A 16,990-nucleotide genomic window follows, 5' to 3' on the forward strand; every position below is an offset into this window, starting at 1 on the left:
CCAATCCTGCATAGAACTACAGAATCCTAACTTGAATGAAGCGTTCAATTGGAGTGATCTGAAGAAAGAGGTAGAAATGTAATCTTGTGTCTTGAATGTTTCTCCAAAGAGGAGAGTTTTGTCGTTAATGTCATAGGCATTATCACGTGATCAAAGCATTCTCGTTCTCGTTTGCAACTGAACAACAGAAATGAGCAGACAACAAAAGCTTTCATTTTCATTTGAAAAATATAAAACTTTAATAAAAGGCTACATCTCTTAATAATTACAATAATTATAGGTCCAGGTAAATCTTGAAATGAAACTCTGTATATAATGTATAATTTACAGTTTAGATAGAACGAAACAAAAACATGGCGTAAATACAAATAACATGACTACGGGATATTATTAAATGCATAAAAAAATATTTTCAACATAAAACCCTTCTGAAAACCAAGGGAATAATTATTAACACCCTGAATCAGGGTAGTACATGGTATGGCATCCATGTAGGCACAGGTGCTGTACTCATAAAAACACTAGCAATAGTGTTTGTGTCCTTTTATCCATACTTCAAAAAAATGCATAATTACAAATGTATACAGGAGCTCCGTAGTTTAAGATGTTCTTTTCACGACATTCAAAAGCTATTGGAGCAACATTTCTGAAACGTTTTGTCGTTGCTAATAAATATGGAACGGAAGCCATTTTTGAAACGTGGGCGATATTAAGCCAGCGCTTCCTGGAGAGGTGGTTCATTTCAATAGAAGCGGAGACAAGGTTATTTTGGTGTGCTCGCTGTAAACACTTTCTTTCTCCAGGTCCTCTCTGTTCACCTAATCCTAATTCATGTCTCTTCCTCGCCTTTCTTTCGCGTCTTTCCCCGTGTGGTGCCTGGTCCACGAAACAAAGGCACAACAACTAAAAAGGAGAGAGCTCGGTGCTGGAGTGAGAGAAAAGCAACTCCTCTTACTCTGGCTTAGAAACGGAAGAGAACACACATCAGCAGCATATATTAAGACTGGGTTGTTGGTTGGTTTACTACGACAGTGGAAGGTTCAGTCTCAGCAGACCCCTGGTACAGTGAGGTTGGACAGTGGTAAAGGGGGGGGGGGGGGGGGGGGGGGTTAAGGGAAGTGGGGGGGCACTAGGCTAGTGTCGTGACCTTTGTGACATTACAAGGTAAATTTAAAAAAAAATCACCACAGTATTCTCCCAATACTCTAAGCAGCTTGTCCATCAACTGGACATGGGGGACAGGGTTGGGTTGGGTTGGGTGGGTGGTGGGTAAGACAAGTTGAAGGTGAGGGAGGGAGAGGACATTTTTTCAATAAATACTCAAACTTTCAAATCATGACAAAAACGCATCGATAGAATATGATACATGTGTATATATACACATACTTTCATGTATGTATATGCACACGTATAGACGTTTCATGTTGTAGCAACGTTTGCACAACGTTTGCACAACGTTATAAGAGCAGGTGGCGGCATTTGTCGCCAGTCCATTGCAGGTGATCAGGGAGCGACGCAACGTTCTCACAACGTTACCGTCTCTCTCTCTCTGTCTGTAGTGTCGTTCCCTTGTGCTTCTAAGGCTGATTGGTTTAGAAAGTCAGGGGGGGCGGGGCCTCTTCTGGGTTCGGCATACTTCATTGGCTCGTGTTCCTTCAATCACACTCCTCTTGTGCTGGATATATTAACTCTTATTTAGCCTAATAGTAGAAAAGAAAGTCTGGAGCGTTTTCCCCCCATCAAGTCAATCACTCTGGTTCCTCGCGACAGTCTGTGCCCTGGAGGTTGGGTATTTGGTTGATTGGTAAGGTAGGGTGGGCATAAGGGCGGCATCAGTCCATCCTCTCCACCTTACCCAGGACCTTGCCCTCGTACATGGGCAGAAGGGCGCCGTCCTCCCATACCTTCTCGAACACGGCCCCGCACTCAAACTCGTCGCTGGCCTTCTTGAAGTAGTACCTGGAGAGAAACGAGAGAGAGAGAGAGAGGGGCATGGTCAGAAAAGGTGTTTCGAGAGTAAAAAAACAACTAGCATGGCGTCTTCCTCTTTAACTTGACACTATGGACGAGCGAGTGCTAAAAATAGTATTTTGTACCATGAGAACAGTTTCTCAGCACCTACACATACAACTCCACGCACACGATGACTCAACCCCGTAACCAAACTGCCTTAGTCACACAGTTCCGCGCCATCCCTCTCACTTCAAAGAACAAAGATTGACTACATTGCGCACCACCAACACCACTGACAAACAGAACTCAACTCAACCCAACCCGCCAACCCCAACCACTCCAACTAGTTTGGGTTGCCAGGTTGGGTTGAGCTCTGTCAGTGATCATTTCAAGGAATTAGCAGCAGCAGCGGAGACCAAAGAGAGAGAGGGAGCTAAAGGAACTTGACTGCTGGCCATTGTACAGATGCCTATCTGTCCTGGAAGGTCTCATTAAAGTTGAAGGGCTAATTAGGACCTGTCTTAAGCCCCCCTTCCTCTCCGGTCTTAAGGCCCCCCCCCCCCACCCTTAGCACTGAGCTCCCCTTGTCTAGCCTGGCCTTTTAATTGTGCCCCACTGTCAAATGAAGGGCCTTCCTTTCACTAGGGCTGACATTTCAGGTGCCTGAGAGTCTGCCTGTCACTGCACGCCCCACACACACCTACTAACACACTGCTAGAGACAACTATGGAGACACACACAGAGACAGAGAGAGTCAATGAAACACACACACACACACACACACAAAGTGAAACTCTGGGCAGCTTTCCGATCACCAGCAGAGAAAAGAGGGAGAGTGAAAGAGAGGAGAAGAGAGGAGCAGGTCTCCCGGACCCCCTCCGTGGGTGTGATAGATTGGACGCAGGCCGGGCCCGAAGGCCGACACCCCACGAGGAGGAGGAGGACACCAATCCAGACAGTCTCCTGGAGGTCAAGGAGTCACCTCCCCCTCACCACTCCCTCCCTCCCCCCAAAATCCCAGGGTTGATTCAGCTCAGGTCTATGAAGTCTACTGACTAGAGTTCCTAATGATTTCTTCTCCCCTAGCTTAAAGGCAGTGATGACCAGCGGGGGAGATTTAATGATAAGCTTTGTAATGGAAAATGCCTCATTTTACCCATGTCTGCCCCCCCCCCCCCTTTGTTTTTATGAGCAACGCCGACCTACAAGTCATACAAACAACACGGGTAGCGCGTTTTTAAAAAACACACGTTTTTTCCTCCACTTCTTCGTGTTTTTAGTCGTACTTAAGAGAGGGTTGGGCAAACGGCGGTTTAATGGCGAGGGAGGGTTGAGGAAGCGTCGTACAGCTGCTAGGGTCTCTGGTCAAGGTTTGTGTGTCGTAAAAACTCCCGACTGGGATTTTTGAGGGTGTGGTTTGGATGGTTGGGTGTCGCTATGGCTTTTGGCATGATGCATTTTCAACATGGTCGAAGGCTGTCGTGAAACAAAGGGCCTCGAACCTTTCAGGAAGCCTGAACACTGAGACTACTGATACTGAAACTAATAAGGTTAAGTGCCTTAGTTAAGTGCCTCCTCGCGGCACGAAAAATCTAAATAGACGATTGTGTCTCCTGCCATTTAATCACAACCCTATTCTTTAAAAGGAACGGGCTCCATCTTCACCAGCAAATAGTTCAAAGGCATTGCGCTTCTTTTCAAAGAGCGGGCGAGAGAAAGGGAGGAAACGAGAGAAAGGGGGAGAGAGAGAGAAGTGAAGATGGAGAATAGGGAGGGAGAGAAAAGGAGTCTTTCCATTGGATCGTGTTATATATGGCAAAACATTTCTCTCCGTGCAACATCTGGCACCGATATCGTCTGGCAGCGTGGCCGAGTACTGTTCTGCTGCCATGTTGAAATGAACCAACTCCACACATTCTGGGCCATTAGAGCCATCGGCTTCAAAAATCGCCATTTCTTTCCCGCGGAAGAGCTACGGGATGGGTTTAGCTCGGACTGACAGGCAGATGTGGATGGGGGGGGGGGGGGGGGGGGGGGTTTAGAATCGAGATACTGATGTCTCGGGAATACTTTGCCTCTTTGGTGTGCTACAACCTATACACAATGACGGTCATGAAATACTCTACTTTACTCTGGTGTACCCTTTAGGTGTAGGTTCCTTGAAGGTGACATTGTGTGAAACGATTTAGTCTCTCTCTAATTCTTAACTTTATGAAGTCATGGCCACTTTCAACGACTACCAAACAAAACGCCAGTCATTTCGACAACCCTTTTTTAAATGTTAAATCAACATTATAACTGAATCTAAAGGAGAAAAAGGTGCCCGTGATTCTGCCTGACGCAATCCTTGGGAGGAGGAGGAATTTGGGGGCCTTGCAGTGGCGTGTTGAGTCTGTGCACAAAATAAAAGGCCTGGACTTCAAAGCCATCCTTATTAAGACTGCCTTACTATGGAAATCAATAGCAGATGTGAACCAAATATCACTCCAGTAAATCCCCCCCCCCCCTTTCCTTTCCTCCCTGTACAGTGGATCGACCCCCCCCCCCCCCCAGCCAGAGTTCTACTCTTCCTTCTCACTACTCCACATACAAAGCTGAGAACTCCAGCTTTTCACACACATTTAGTTCCTACACACACACACACACACACACACACACACACACACACACACACACACACACACACACACACACACACACACACACACACACACACACACACACACACACACACACACACACGCTCTTCAGAAAGAGAGTGTGTGTTGTGCATGAAATGTGTGTTTGAAAGGGGTGTGTTCACCTAGAGTTGTACATTAAAGGTGTGTTGTGCATGAAAGATGTGTGTGTGTGTGTGTGTGTTTACCCGTAGATGTATATTACAGGTGTGTGTGTGTGTGTGTGTGTGTGTGTGTGTGTGTGTGTGTGTGTTAGTCTAGGCGTTTACCTGTAATTGCCTTTTTTGCTAAGCTGCTCCTTGAAGTGTCCCAGGGTGAGACTGTGTGTCTTCATCATGCTGCGGTAGGGGATCTCCTCACCACAGAAGAAGTAGGTGACCACCAGGTCACAGCCAGACACGCTCGCGCCACTAATCGACTTCTTTGGCTCTTTCCACCTGGAAACAGAGAGACAAGCAACACATTAGACAGAGAAAGCATAACCGTAGCGAAGACTTAGCGCTTACGTTATATCTGAGTCGTTCAGCGGAATCTCTCACCCAGAGCGACGAACACTCTTAACACGGGCAGTGTGTAACTGTTGGTTGGGAAGTTAGGCAGAACTGAATGAGCGGGATTTAGTGAGGATTAGCTCAGGTACGGTGAACCTGACCCGATTACAGGTGTGTGTCATCCCACACACGTTTCATCCCACACACACACACTTCCTCGTTCACTTCCAGGGGCCTTTCCGGGGTCCTATACTTCAGACGCGGGGCGCCTGCTAGCCTTAGACAGCTGGCCCGCTGAAGGTCAGCCAATTAAATCTCAAAAAGACCCTGGCAGTCAGGTGGCTACGGCCCCATCATCAAACACAACCAAGCTGCCCTACACACACACACACAGACGTACACACACCAACACACACAGGGCCGAGGTAGCGAAGAGAGGGCCAAAATAACAACCAGGGGTCGTTAACTTCCATGTGTACGTCTGTGTATCCGCTGGTGTGTGTGTGTGTGTGTGTGTGTGTGTGTGTGTGTGTGTGTGTGTGTGTGTGGTGTGTGTGTGTGTGTGTATATGCGAGAGGACTGTGTCAGACTACGCCCATCGTGTTTAATCTTAAATGATTAAAAGCGAGGGAGAAAAGAGGACTTCAAAGGGAGAGACATGCTGACTCACACTATCCCTATCGAGGGGAAATCAGAGAGAGAAAGAGAGGCAGCGAGAGCAAAGGGAGAGAGGGAGGGAGATGAACTCACTCGTCTGTTTGAAGTGCGGGGCTGGACAGAGGTGGGTTTCCACTGGGGAAAGGCACAGGATGACTCCTGTCTCTTTGAAGGCTGGACGTCGGATGCCTGTCAGCCACATAGAAAGACAAAAGATGCAATAGAATGAGATACACGGCATCAGTATTCACGATTCACAGATGGAGGAAACACTAGGAAACAGGTGTAGGCTTCAACAGTCGCCTGAAGTCAAACATTTTCAGAAAATCCCTCACTTCATTTGGATAGAGTCATTTGGCTCATTGTAAATGACTATACGTCGCAAGCTAGGACAAAGAGGGGCTATATGAGTGTATGTGTGCCTACCTCTGTTTGGGGGGCTTGGAGACCTCCTCTAGCCTCCTGCGGGCTTCTTCTAACTGGGCCAGAGTGTTGGGCGGGGGCAGGGGGGGCATGGCTGGGTCCTGGATGAAGGGGTGGGCCGGATGGTGACCTCCACGGAGGTGACCCCCCGTGCCGCCCACGCCTCCCCAGGAAGAGTGCGTTCGGCCGGGAAGGGTCTTGGGCGTGGAGGGTTCCGGGAGGTGGCTCTTCTTCAGGCCCTGAGTGCCGCCGTGAGGTTTGTTCTTGCCCTGCCTCTCGCTCTCCAGGATCCACTGCCAGACGTTCTGCGAGCGGTCCGTGGAGTCCAGGGGCAGGTGGGGCGGGGACGTGACCCCGTCGCCGCCGTTAGCCTGGCTCGGGCGTGTGCCTTCGCACGGCTTCCCCGGCCGCTTGGACAAACTGCCGCAGCGGCTGGAGGGAGACAGAGAGGAGGGGGTTACATGGGACTATTCCACGACGAAGCGCTACATCTATAACAAGCACTAGCGATAGGAACGATGCAGCTCGTCACATCAGTCTCAATGAAACTCAAGCAAAACCATCAGAACAAGCTATCCTGAGACATATCCATAAGATAAGTGAACAGTTTTAATCACTGACCCAAGTACAGCCCTAAGGTAAATGTAGTTGTATGTGAAGTGTATGTGAACTGACCCCAGCACAACTCTAAAGTAAATGTGGTGTATTTGATGTGAATTGTGAACGGACCCGGTACAGGTGATATTGTATGTGAACTGACCCGGGGATGAAGTCGGAGTAGTCGGCGCCCCCTGGGGGACAGAGGCACTGAATGCGCTGCGCCGCCTCGGCCTCGATCTGCTCCTTGCTCTTGGGGCCGGTGGCGGTGTGGTGGTGGATGTAGTGGTGGTGGATGTGCTTGGTCGACTGCCTGCTCCCAGCCAACGGGCCCTTGGAGGCCCCCGGATATGAGGGCCCCAGGAAAGGGACCACGGCGGGGGAGGGCCGGTCGGGAGAGCCCGAGCGGGGCGAGTGGCGGATCACGCCGGGCGACTGGCACCCGGGCGTCTTGAGCACCCGGGATAGGTGCTCGTCTAGGATGGCCTGGGCGTCCTCGTCGGCGCCGGACGAGGTGTGAAGCAGGGGGTGGTGGAGCGGGACGGCGCTGGAGAGGTCGCTCTCATCCCTCTCCTCCTCCTACACACACACACAGACGTAATGCTTAAGAACATGGACGCAAAATAGAAGTACAGGGACAATATAACCTACTCAATTCCATAACACTACAACTACAAGCATCGCTAGCTTGCTAAACCCAACTAAATTACATTTGCGGAAAATGCAAACGCTGCGACAAACACCATGTACTGTATTGCCTTGTGAAGAAGCCGAGACCAATTCTACTGCGTGACTTGATTTGACTTTCAGTTTCTTTCACCCTGGTTCCACTTGTGTCCCAGCTTCTTCATTCTTCATCTATAATGCACAGCGAGCCCAGACTCACAAAGAGACCGGCACTACACACACTCAGCATTACGCCACTGGAGAGTTGAGTGCTAAGCGCTAACCATTTGAAGATACTTCAAGTGTGTCAAGAAACATAAGTTTGAAACTTCCTCGGAAGAAGAGACTTTCGGAGAAGAAGTCGCTAAAATGCACGGCAGACCCGTAAGTCGGTTCAATTCTTTCTGAAGCAAGGCCGCACGCAAAGACTCTTCGAATCAAGGAAGAAGAGTCAGCTAGCTAGCTACAACCCTAACTTCTCACATGGCTCCTCCTAGCTACATTCTCTTTCTAGGTAGCAAAGACGGGGTTCAGGACCGGGGAGTCACCTAAACTAGGTCGCAATGGAACGTTCCAAAGCTCATTGCTCAATGCAGGTGGGTTGGGGAGTGAGGTGGGATGTACCAATGTAGTGGGAAGTTTTTTTTTTTCTTACCTCCTGGATCTGCTGTAGCCTCTCCTCCAGGGAGCTCATGGTGTCCCGCTCCCTCTTCAGTTTCTCCAGTCTGGAGATGAGCTGGGCGGCGAAGGCCGAGGGCTCCACCGGCGTCATCTCCTTAGGCAGCCTGTGTGTCCTCTGTAGGGGCGAGATGGGAGGATGGACACTTTTGAGTGTGTGTTTGAAGTGAGTGTGAGTTAGTTGTCCCTAGTTTGCCCCCTGATTCCTCCAGTGCCCTCTACTCTAACTCTATAGGCCTCATTTGATGCCCTTGCCCCTGGGCTAACCCCTAGCCCGATACCCCCTCCCCATGCCCGCTGTCCTTGGCACCGCATGCCCGTCGGCGGGGTAGCGGGATAGAGGAGGGGGGGGGTAGCAGTTGGCCTGGCTCCGAGGAGGAGGGCCCCTGCCTGCTCCCGCTGTACTCTGACCAAGCCATCAGCAGAGGCAGCCTCTGAAGTCAGCACACTTCAAAGGGGCCCTTGTCAAACATCAAACACTCCAACCCTTGGGGTGGGACGGACACGCGGCTTTAAATCTCCCCGAATAAAAAGACAGATATCGACAGTCGGCGGAGGAGGCAGAGAAAAAAAAGAGAGGGGGACAATATTAAAACAAAAAGAGGAAGAAGAAAGGAGGGGGAGGACTGAGAGAAGTGCGGAGTGGGAGGGAGGGAGGGAGGGAGGGAGGGAGGGAGGGAGGGAGGGAGGGAGGGAGGGAGGGAGGGAGGGAGGGGAAGATAGAGAAGTCAAATACCGGGGAGATCTAAGGGGAAGTGGTCATTTATTTCCTGACTGCACGCAGGGCACCTCTGAGGTACTGTAGACGCATTATCCTATTTTTCTCTAACTATATGTGCCGGCTTCTCTCATCTTCTGTTCTGTATTATTATTTGGCGCACTGGCTTTCTTGATTTGACTCTCTTTTTTTGTTGTTGTTCCTCTCATCTCTTTGTAGAGACGATGAAGGGAAGACAGAAGAAAGGAGCGAGAGGGGCCGCTGGCAAAGGCGCGTCAGCGCCGCGCAGAGCCCCCCGCTGCCTGGGGCTGGTGCATCTTGGGAGCCCGAGCCATCTCCAAATCAGGAGGGAGACATTAAAAGGAGAGCAAGTGGGGAAGGGAGGGAGCGAGGAGAGAGAAACAGACAACAAGGGCCCCTTCTACTGGGCTACAACCCTCCCTACACAACACACCCACACACACACAAAGCCTTCCCTATGCACCGAGACAGTACACAAACACATTGTGAAGGGAAGAGGACACAACTATTTGCATTGCTTGTTTTCGGACACGGGTGCCCAATCTAACCACTCCAAGCCCGGGAGCTGTGCCATGAAGTACCAAGCATTTAGAGGCCCCTGATTGCACATGACACTACAGGCAGTGGGGGTGGTGAGAGTCATATGGGGGTTGGGTTGGGGGTAGGGGGGGCTACTGTCACAAAATGGGAGTGTGTGTGAGTGGGGAGGGCTCTGTTGGAGGTTGTTAATAAAGAGGCCAGGCAACCTGGGTCCCATCCATTCATCGCCATGATCAAAGCACAGGGCTGAGTAGTTAGCTGGCTGATTTAAGGAGCATCACAAGGCTCGGGTCTGTGACCCCTGACCTCTTATGATAATCATCCTCAATATCACCATCATCATTATTATCAACGATTTTCTTATTTTATAGATTTTATTATTATTTTATTTTTTTACATTGTGCATTCATACAGTTCCCAACCGGGAGAAAGGGAACCGGTTGTAAACGGGGATTGAGAAAAGTTTGTGGAGTTTTAAAGATATAAAAGACACTGTGTATAAAGACATCAGACATAAAAAAAAAACAGGAAGTAAACAAGAAGCGGGACTCACGGGAAAGTGGGGTAGCGAGACCAGGCCGTTGATCTTGACGCTGCGGTGCATCTCCCGCTGGAGCTGCTTCTTGGTGCCCAGCTTGTATGGAGGGATCCCATCTCTGCCAGAAGGGACACAGGTAGGAAACAGGGTCAATAACACAGTCACATGTCACTCAAAATGTCCCCTGAAGAGCCAGGGGTTAGTTAGCAAACTAGCACGCTAACCCCTACATAGCTATCTCCATAGAAACATTTCAATTTTTCTTTCCTTTCTCTTTGCTTAGAACCAAGTAATAACCACAATGTATTAGCGGCGTGAAAAGACATTAGCCTAGCGATGTGGCCAGAACCCTGAGGGGAGGCTGATCATCACTGAAGTGAACAACACAGCACCACCCTGACTGCCACCACCCCCCTTTCCCCCGGGTGGGCACATCACAGCCCAAATCAAAGACCAGAGGAGCCCTTGAAGGGCCTTGAAGCCAAGGCAACAAAAACACACCGGGACAATGGGGGGAGATATGCTAAAAATCCCGGCGCTGGGGTTCAAAAGTGTCCCACTGATAACTTCCCATCAGTCCTTGTCAACACTGGAAGGGCCTGATTTTTCAAAATGGCAGCCAAGTGAGGTACTTTCAATTCCAGCCTCAGTAACAAGGACTACCTTGAGAAAGCTGGCTAAGAGAAGAAGCCTAGAATGCTGCCACTCGAGGGGCTGGCGATCTTGCTTTAAAAGCAGTGTAAGACGTGCAGGTTTGACATAAAGAAAAAATGGCCATGATGTAGCTGACAAAAACAAGCGTCTCTGGACAGTTCATCCTTTAGGCAGTGGCAAGGGGGAAGAAAATACATATTTTTCTCTCTCGCGCCCTCCAATGTGTGCTTTTCCAGTCCACTGCCATTTAAGCCTGGCCAATTATCTTGGCCTTTTTGCGTTGCTCAGAAGTGTCTGACCTAGCCCAAACGCTAGTTTTTCCGCTGCCTCTCTGAAATCTCACACTCATGCACATATGCGCTCGCTGCCATCTTCATTTGGCAAGTGTTCCGCCAGCAAGCCTCTGATCTCGGCAACATCAAAAGGCTGGTTTGTAAGATAAGGTAATATTTGAAGTTAGCGCAGCGGCATTCCCTAGCGTCCAAGTAAATCCATAAATAAGATATAAGCAAAAAGAGAGAGAAAAATTATTTGCCCCCCCCCCTCCTCTTGTTCTTTATCAGGAAATGAGATTCAAATTTGCAGTGTGCCTTACAACAAACTATAAAAGGACACACTAATCAAATTGTTCCCCCCAATGAGGAGGAGGAAGCTGTGTTTTTTTATTACAAATCAGTGAGGGGTAGAGAGAGAGAGAGAGAGAGAGAGAGAGAGAGAGAGAGAGAGAGAGAGAGAGAGAGAGAGAGAGAGAGAGAGAGAGAGAGAGAGTGTGAGAGAGAGTGTGAGAGAGAGTGTGAGAGAGAGAGCGAGAGTGAGCAGGCGGACATGAGATTGTCAAAGGCTCGAAGAACTCTGTGCAGGGCAGGCCATTGCGAGGCGCTACACTTTGTAACGTTAGATGTTTTAATAATTCACCTGAAGACCGTTGCAGGAAAAAGACGTGACTGAATTCAAGTGGGATCTATTTTCTCCAATGAATACATCGTTTGGTCAAATGACTCTGGGTTTGTATGCCTCGGGGTTCTACTTACACGGGCATTACCAGCTGGAGCCTAGATAGCACTGCTAATAACGCACATTGACGAGTGGCATACTTCTCACAAGTATCAAAACTGATACTTCGCCAACTTGTCACAAAAAAAAAGTTACAATTCACAACGTACCAAACAAACACCCAACTCCTTCCAAAAACACCACATCTCTCTCTCTCTCTCTCTCTCCTGTTCCGTTTTTAATCAACCCTAGCGAGCCAGCCCTACGCGATGGCCAGGGCCCTTTGTGATGGTTGTGGTGGCGATGCATATGGGCAAAGAAGAAGAAAACAGACCGTGCACTCTTTCACGGGCCCTTACTTTACGGGCATCTCCTATTCAGTTGTGCAAGTAATTTTCAAAGCAGACAGCCACCCCTCTTATCCCCCTAAGCTCCCCTCGGCTAACAATAGGCTGAAAGCGATTCAGTTAAGCCTTTTATCCTCCGTGCACTTCATTTTCTCACTCCCTTGCACGCCAAACCCTCACCGTTCCCCTGCTATTGGCTCGGAGTGCAGGAGGAGAGGGAAGGAGAGAGGGGGAGTAGAGGGAAATAGGGGGACGGTTGGGGGTTGGAGGAAGGTTGGGGAGAGAGGGTGGGGGGACAGGGGTTGATTTTGGGGGTGTCCTAATCTGGGCAGTGGGAGTCCCTCCTGACCCTATCCTGGGGTTCAGGAATGAGTAACTTCCATGAAAGCCTCGCTGACACATGATCGCAGCAGCAGCGGCAGAGAGGGAGAGAGGGCCAGTAGCAGAGCAGGAAGCCGAGCCACCATGTGAGTAAGCTCCCTTTCATTTGCTGCCAGAATGTTTCAATGAGTTTGTCTTAAGGTCCAAATGGCTATTTCCCCTCACTCTATCTCTCTCTTTCCCTTCTTTAAAAAAAAAACAAGGCTGTTGTGGCAGAACGGTGGGTGGGATGGATACATTTCTACTTTGAGGAAAACCGAGGCAGCACTCCACAACACCCCCCCCCCCTTCCATCAAGAAGTTCTGCCTGTAACAGAATAGACATCAAAAGATTTTTTCCACATAATGACTTTCACAGACCCCCCCCCCTTCCCCCGAGGCCTAGAGACACTTTATACATTAATAGAATTACCTGAACTCAATCTGAAAGGATCATTCAAACCTAAACATCCCATTCCATTTCACAACACAAGCGCCAGCTTCCCAGATCAACTTGACATTTAGTCCAATTGTTTCCCGCATATACGTACCCATGAAAGGTATTCAATGAATGGCTAAATAATCAGAATATATAGACGTTCAGGCATGCTGCAGAAAGGCAGGCCTGGAGCCAGCTTTTGAATGTGAAATGATTTTTCAGAATGGACATGGAGTTGACATGGAGGTGACCCCCAAACCCAGGTCAAATGGTGAGAAACTCCAGAGAAAACCCCAAAGGGAATGCTGAGAGGACACTTACACACTACTGTCGGTCATGGACATGGAGTCGTCCGTCATGGCGTCGCTGGAGATCTCGCTGTCGTTGGCACTGGTGGCGGGGGCGAACACATAGCCCGAGTTGACAAAGTAGGGACTGGCCGCGTCTCCGCGTCTGTGTGACCTGCTCAAAACACAACAGCAACCGTCCTTGATATGGTCCCTTTTACACGACATATTCCACCATCTCTTTACGGAAACCCAAGTAAAAACCTCAGTGCCATGCAGAGACTTACATTGGTGAACCTCTATTAGCTATGTAAATGGAGTTTGTGTGTTTACTTGTGTTTTAGCAAGAGTCTTTGCTTTGGAGCTAAAGGGAAAGTTTGAAGTTTGTTTTGAAGTGTTTGGAGTCCGAGTTCCAACAGATTTGAATAATTAGAGTCACTTTCGCAAGACTTTGGGGCCTCAGGAATGTGACAACCTGTCTCTGAGGAGCTGTTTTTCTCTTTCTTTTTTAAAATGTTCTCTCTCCCTTTCATGTCCCCTCCCCCATCATGCAGGCAGGGAGGTTGGGGGGGGCGAGTGAAGTGAGCAGCTCAGCTGTATGTGAATGGACAACAGAGCCACTTCCCCTCGCTCTCCTGCTATCTCTCTACCCTTTTGTTTGGGCAAGGCCCCTACTCCCGCACTTTTCCACTCTCTGAAGCAGTGTACTCTTTTCTTAGAGTGTTTCCCCCCCCTCCCTCCCTCCCTCTCATGTCTTCTCTCCTTAAATCCAGGCCCCTCTGTACACCCCCTCCTTCTTCTCCTACAACCGAGCCCCCCTCCCATCCTTCTAAAGTCTCTCTCTCTCTCCCCCCCTCTCTTTCTACTCTCTCCTGCTGTGTTGCATTCCTGTTCCACTAGTGAAGGGGGTGGACCCGGGAGGAAGGAGGGGAGAACTTGAGCTTGAGGGGGAGAGAGAGCGCAAAAGAAAGAGAGAGAGAGAGAGGGAAGGGGGAAGGAGGGCCTCTTTCTTTATGAGAATGCCTACTGCCGGGAGGATGACTAAAGCCGTAGGCCCCAGCTCAAACCTGACCTTTGGAGGTTTGCGCAAAGAGTCAGGTATTTAGCGCAGCTGGGCTCTCGGTTCCCCTCCCCTCGTTTTTTCTTTCTTTCACGATTCCCCCGTTTCGGTCTCCCTCCAAAGCACATGCTTAGGCTCTGTCAGAGGGATTTCTCTAAAAGACGAGATAGAAGCAGTGGGTAGAAAGGACGAGGAAAAAACATCACAAGCGGAAAGGGAGAACGGGGGTTTGACATTGCGCCGGCTATGGTTTTTTTTCACGTTGTTTCGGAGGAGAGTGGCTACGCTTCTGAAGGGAAAAATGTCATCTGGGTGCAGTAGCGAAATGAGTTCCACATGTTTCAGATGGAAATGTGTTGACCTAAACAGTTGGTGAGGGGGAAAGAAGAGATGAGAGGGAAAAGGTGGGGAAGAGAGGAGAAGGAAGGGTGGGGGCTATCCCTTTTCTTCAGTGAAACACAAGAATGTGCGGATCACACCAGGAAGCTGAGGAGGTGCCCTCGTGTCAACAACCCCCGAGTCCCCCTTCAGTTCCCAACTCAACATGGCCCCTTCTGAACATCCTATCTGCCACAGCAACACTGTCCCCAAGCCTGATAGCTATAGGAACTAATATCCCTGACAGTCAACCCATAACCCACTGCAAAACTCTGGTCAAATGACCTGGCACACTATTTTCGCATGAAAGTTGAATATGAATTAGAGGAAATACGAGTCATTTAAAACTTGTCACGAAACTATCATACACTTTTCTCCTCTTCGCAACATTACTGGTTCGCTCAAGAGGACAAATGTGTTTCCTTGAAAAGTTCCCCCTTTTTCAAATCACTTTTTTCCTTCTCTCTCCTATGGACACGGAAAGGAACAGGACACGCTCTAACCAATCTGATATAATTGTATCCAGATGTTGTTTTTATTGTACGGACAAACTAGGGGAACAGTTCGGCGGACAAACTTAGGAATGGCTCTCTTTGATGCACACTCGTGCATGGAAGCCACACTTGCACAGTGCTCCTGACGTGAAGAGTTTGCAGCTGTCGGACAACGTGTGGGACGAGAGATCTTAAAAGAAACGAACCCAAAATGCTTTCCAGAAACACTGTCTTTGATCTCGGGACCAAGAGGCCAATATCTCTTCTGGGCATTACTCACTCTCTCTCTCTCTCTCTCTCTTTCTTTCTCTCTGTGTGTGTGCCTGTGTTACATTGTAGTCCTTAATAATAGGCTGAGAAATGTAGAAATATTGCAGAACTTCACAACGGAATCACTCGTTTCATGTACTAGCTGCAACAGCCAGCCAGGCAGGCTTAGTGTCTGAATTCATGCCTCTAACTACTGGAGGAGCGATTACAAAGCACAGGAAACTTGAGCACGCCAACAAAGGGCTGACTGCAATACACCATTTACTTTACAGGAAAGACCAGGTCCGTTGATGTCCCTCCCCTGACTAACTGCAGGGCAGAGAGGACAAACAGACATTTTTCAAACTTTGATATTTTTTTCTGTCCATCGAGCATCTTTTATCTCATAATGGAATTTAAGGGAAATACGTTGTATTACCATAGCTGGGCAATAACTAGTTCAAATGCATATCTGCTCTTTACAGCACGTTAATAACTGAATTATATGCAAGTTATATGCTATTATCTACCAGACAACATGCCCAATAACTAATTAATTCACTAATACTATACACTTAAGTAACCTTAGGATCTCTATTCGACATAAGCATATTGATAAACAGTCAAAATAAAAACAAACAATTAAATGACTCGATAGACAGTAAACAATCAATTCAATTAAGGCATTCTCTTACCTGTACCCATTCTCCAGCACTTCCGCCGCAGTCCGAATGGAAGCAGTGGCCCGTAGCGCATTAGCAGATAGTCCAACCACAGAGGCTAACGTGTTCGCCTTCAAGTCACAACTCCACTCCTCTTCCTCAATGAGAGGTGGCAGAAATCCGCACATCAACTTGAGGCTCCCGAGACCGCTATGGTTGGCATAAGCCGTGTTCTCGCACCCCGTGTGCACATATTCAAGGTATATGTCGGAAGTTAAGAACATCTGGTACGCATTCTCCTCCATGGTTGACTGAATTTCCGTTTGTGCTTGGTCAAACATCGCAGAGTCTATCTGTTGCTTCTTAATACTATCCCTTATGTAGGTTTTAGTGGCAGGTTTCAACTGCTTGGCAACAATGCTGTTGTTTTCAATGTACCGCTTGAAAATAGCTTTGGCAACTCGTAGCGTTTTGGTATCATTGAGGTCCATTTGCCTAAACCCGTTGCAGGCGAACCAAAAGTCCAACGTGTCCACGCATTTCTCCCGCTCCAGAAAGGTCCTGAACAGGTGAGCACCGTCTTGGTCACCAAGGAGAAAATGCAACGACTTGGTCCACCGGGCGAGGGGTGAATCCGGCGACGCGCTACCCTCAGGTTCCCCGAGTCCATCCTCGTTCCTCCTCGGCGTGGAGCCGGGAGACGCGACGGTGATAGCTTTAGCCTTATTTTGGGCTCTCATTTTGGCATGTTTGCTGGGAGTATGGCATGACGCCTCTCCCTCCTCCCCCGGCACCGGGGGACGGGGAGCATCTTCTCGGAAGCTACTGCTGATATGGTCCGTAAGCGCTCTGCTCATGGCTCCAGCTCCGGTTGCCGTGTGTGCCGTTGTGCCTGCTATGAGCTCCACTGTAATCCTCCTCACTCTCTTAAATCCGCGGGGGAGCTTCTCTGCTCCTTTTCACTCTGAAACAGAAAGTGTTGATCTAATCAAAGCCAGATCCAGCTAACTTCAAAGGGAGACATGAAGTAAACAGTCCCTTTCAGATCCCCGCCGGTTTGCAAAGAAAGAAAAATGAAAGGTTTAGTCTCATCAATCTATTTATAAT

At 49.0% G+C, this 16,990-nt stretch overlaps 1 protein-coding gene across 4 annotated transcripts in view; it reads right to left on the minus strand.

Annotated features, from left to right (window-relative positions):
• Positions 1–214: 214 nt before the first annotated feature.
• LOC139568712 (axin-2-like) overlaps positions 215–16,990 on the minus strand; it is an 86,685-nt gene continuing 69,909 nt past the window's right edge. For 3 of the 4 annotated variants that reach the window (XM_071390742.1, XM_071390743.1, XM_071390741.1), the window contains 9 exons: positions 15,917–16,847; positions 13,075–13,215; positions 9,976–10,078; positions 8,121–8,261; positions 6,963–7,378; positions 6,206–6,634; positions 5,873–5,968; positions 4,901–5,068; positions 215–1,959 (listed from right to left, as the gene is read on the minus strand). In XM_071390742.1, coding sequence (XP_071246843.1) covers positions 1,833–1,959; positions 4,901–5,068; positions 5,873–5,968; positions 6,206–6,634; positions 6,963–7,378; positions 8,121–8,261; positions 9,976–10,078; positions 13,075–13,215; positions 15,917–16,740 — 2,445 coding nt within the window. In that variant the 5' untranslated portion in view covers positions 16,741–16,847 and the 3' untranslated portion in view covers positions 215–1,832. The remainder of the gene's footprint in view (positions 1,960–4,900; positions 5,069–5,872; positions 5,969–6,205; positions 6,635–6,962; positions 7,379–8,120; positions 8,262–9,975; positions 10,079–13,074; positions 13,216–15,916; positions 16,848–16,990) is intronic. The other variant, XM_071390744.1, reaches the window with a different exon arrangement.

This window comes from Salvelinus alpinus, chromosome 2 (genome assembly GCF_045679555.1).
Source record: "Salvelinus alpinus chromosome 2, SLU_Salpinus.1, whole genome shotgun sequence".
Taxonomy (NCBI): Eukaryota; Metazoa; Chordata; class Actinopteri; order Salmoniformes; family Salmonidae; genus Salvelinus; species Salvelinus alpinus.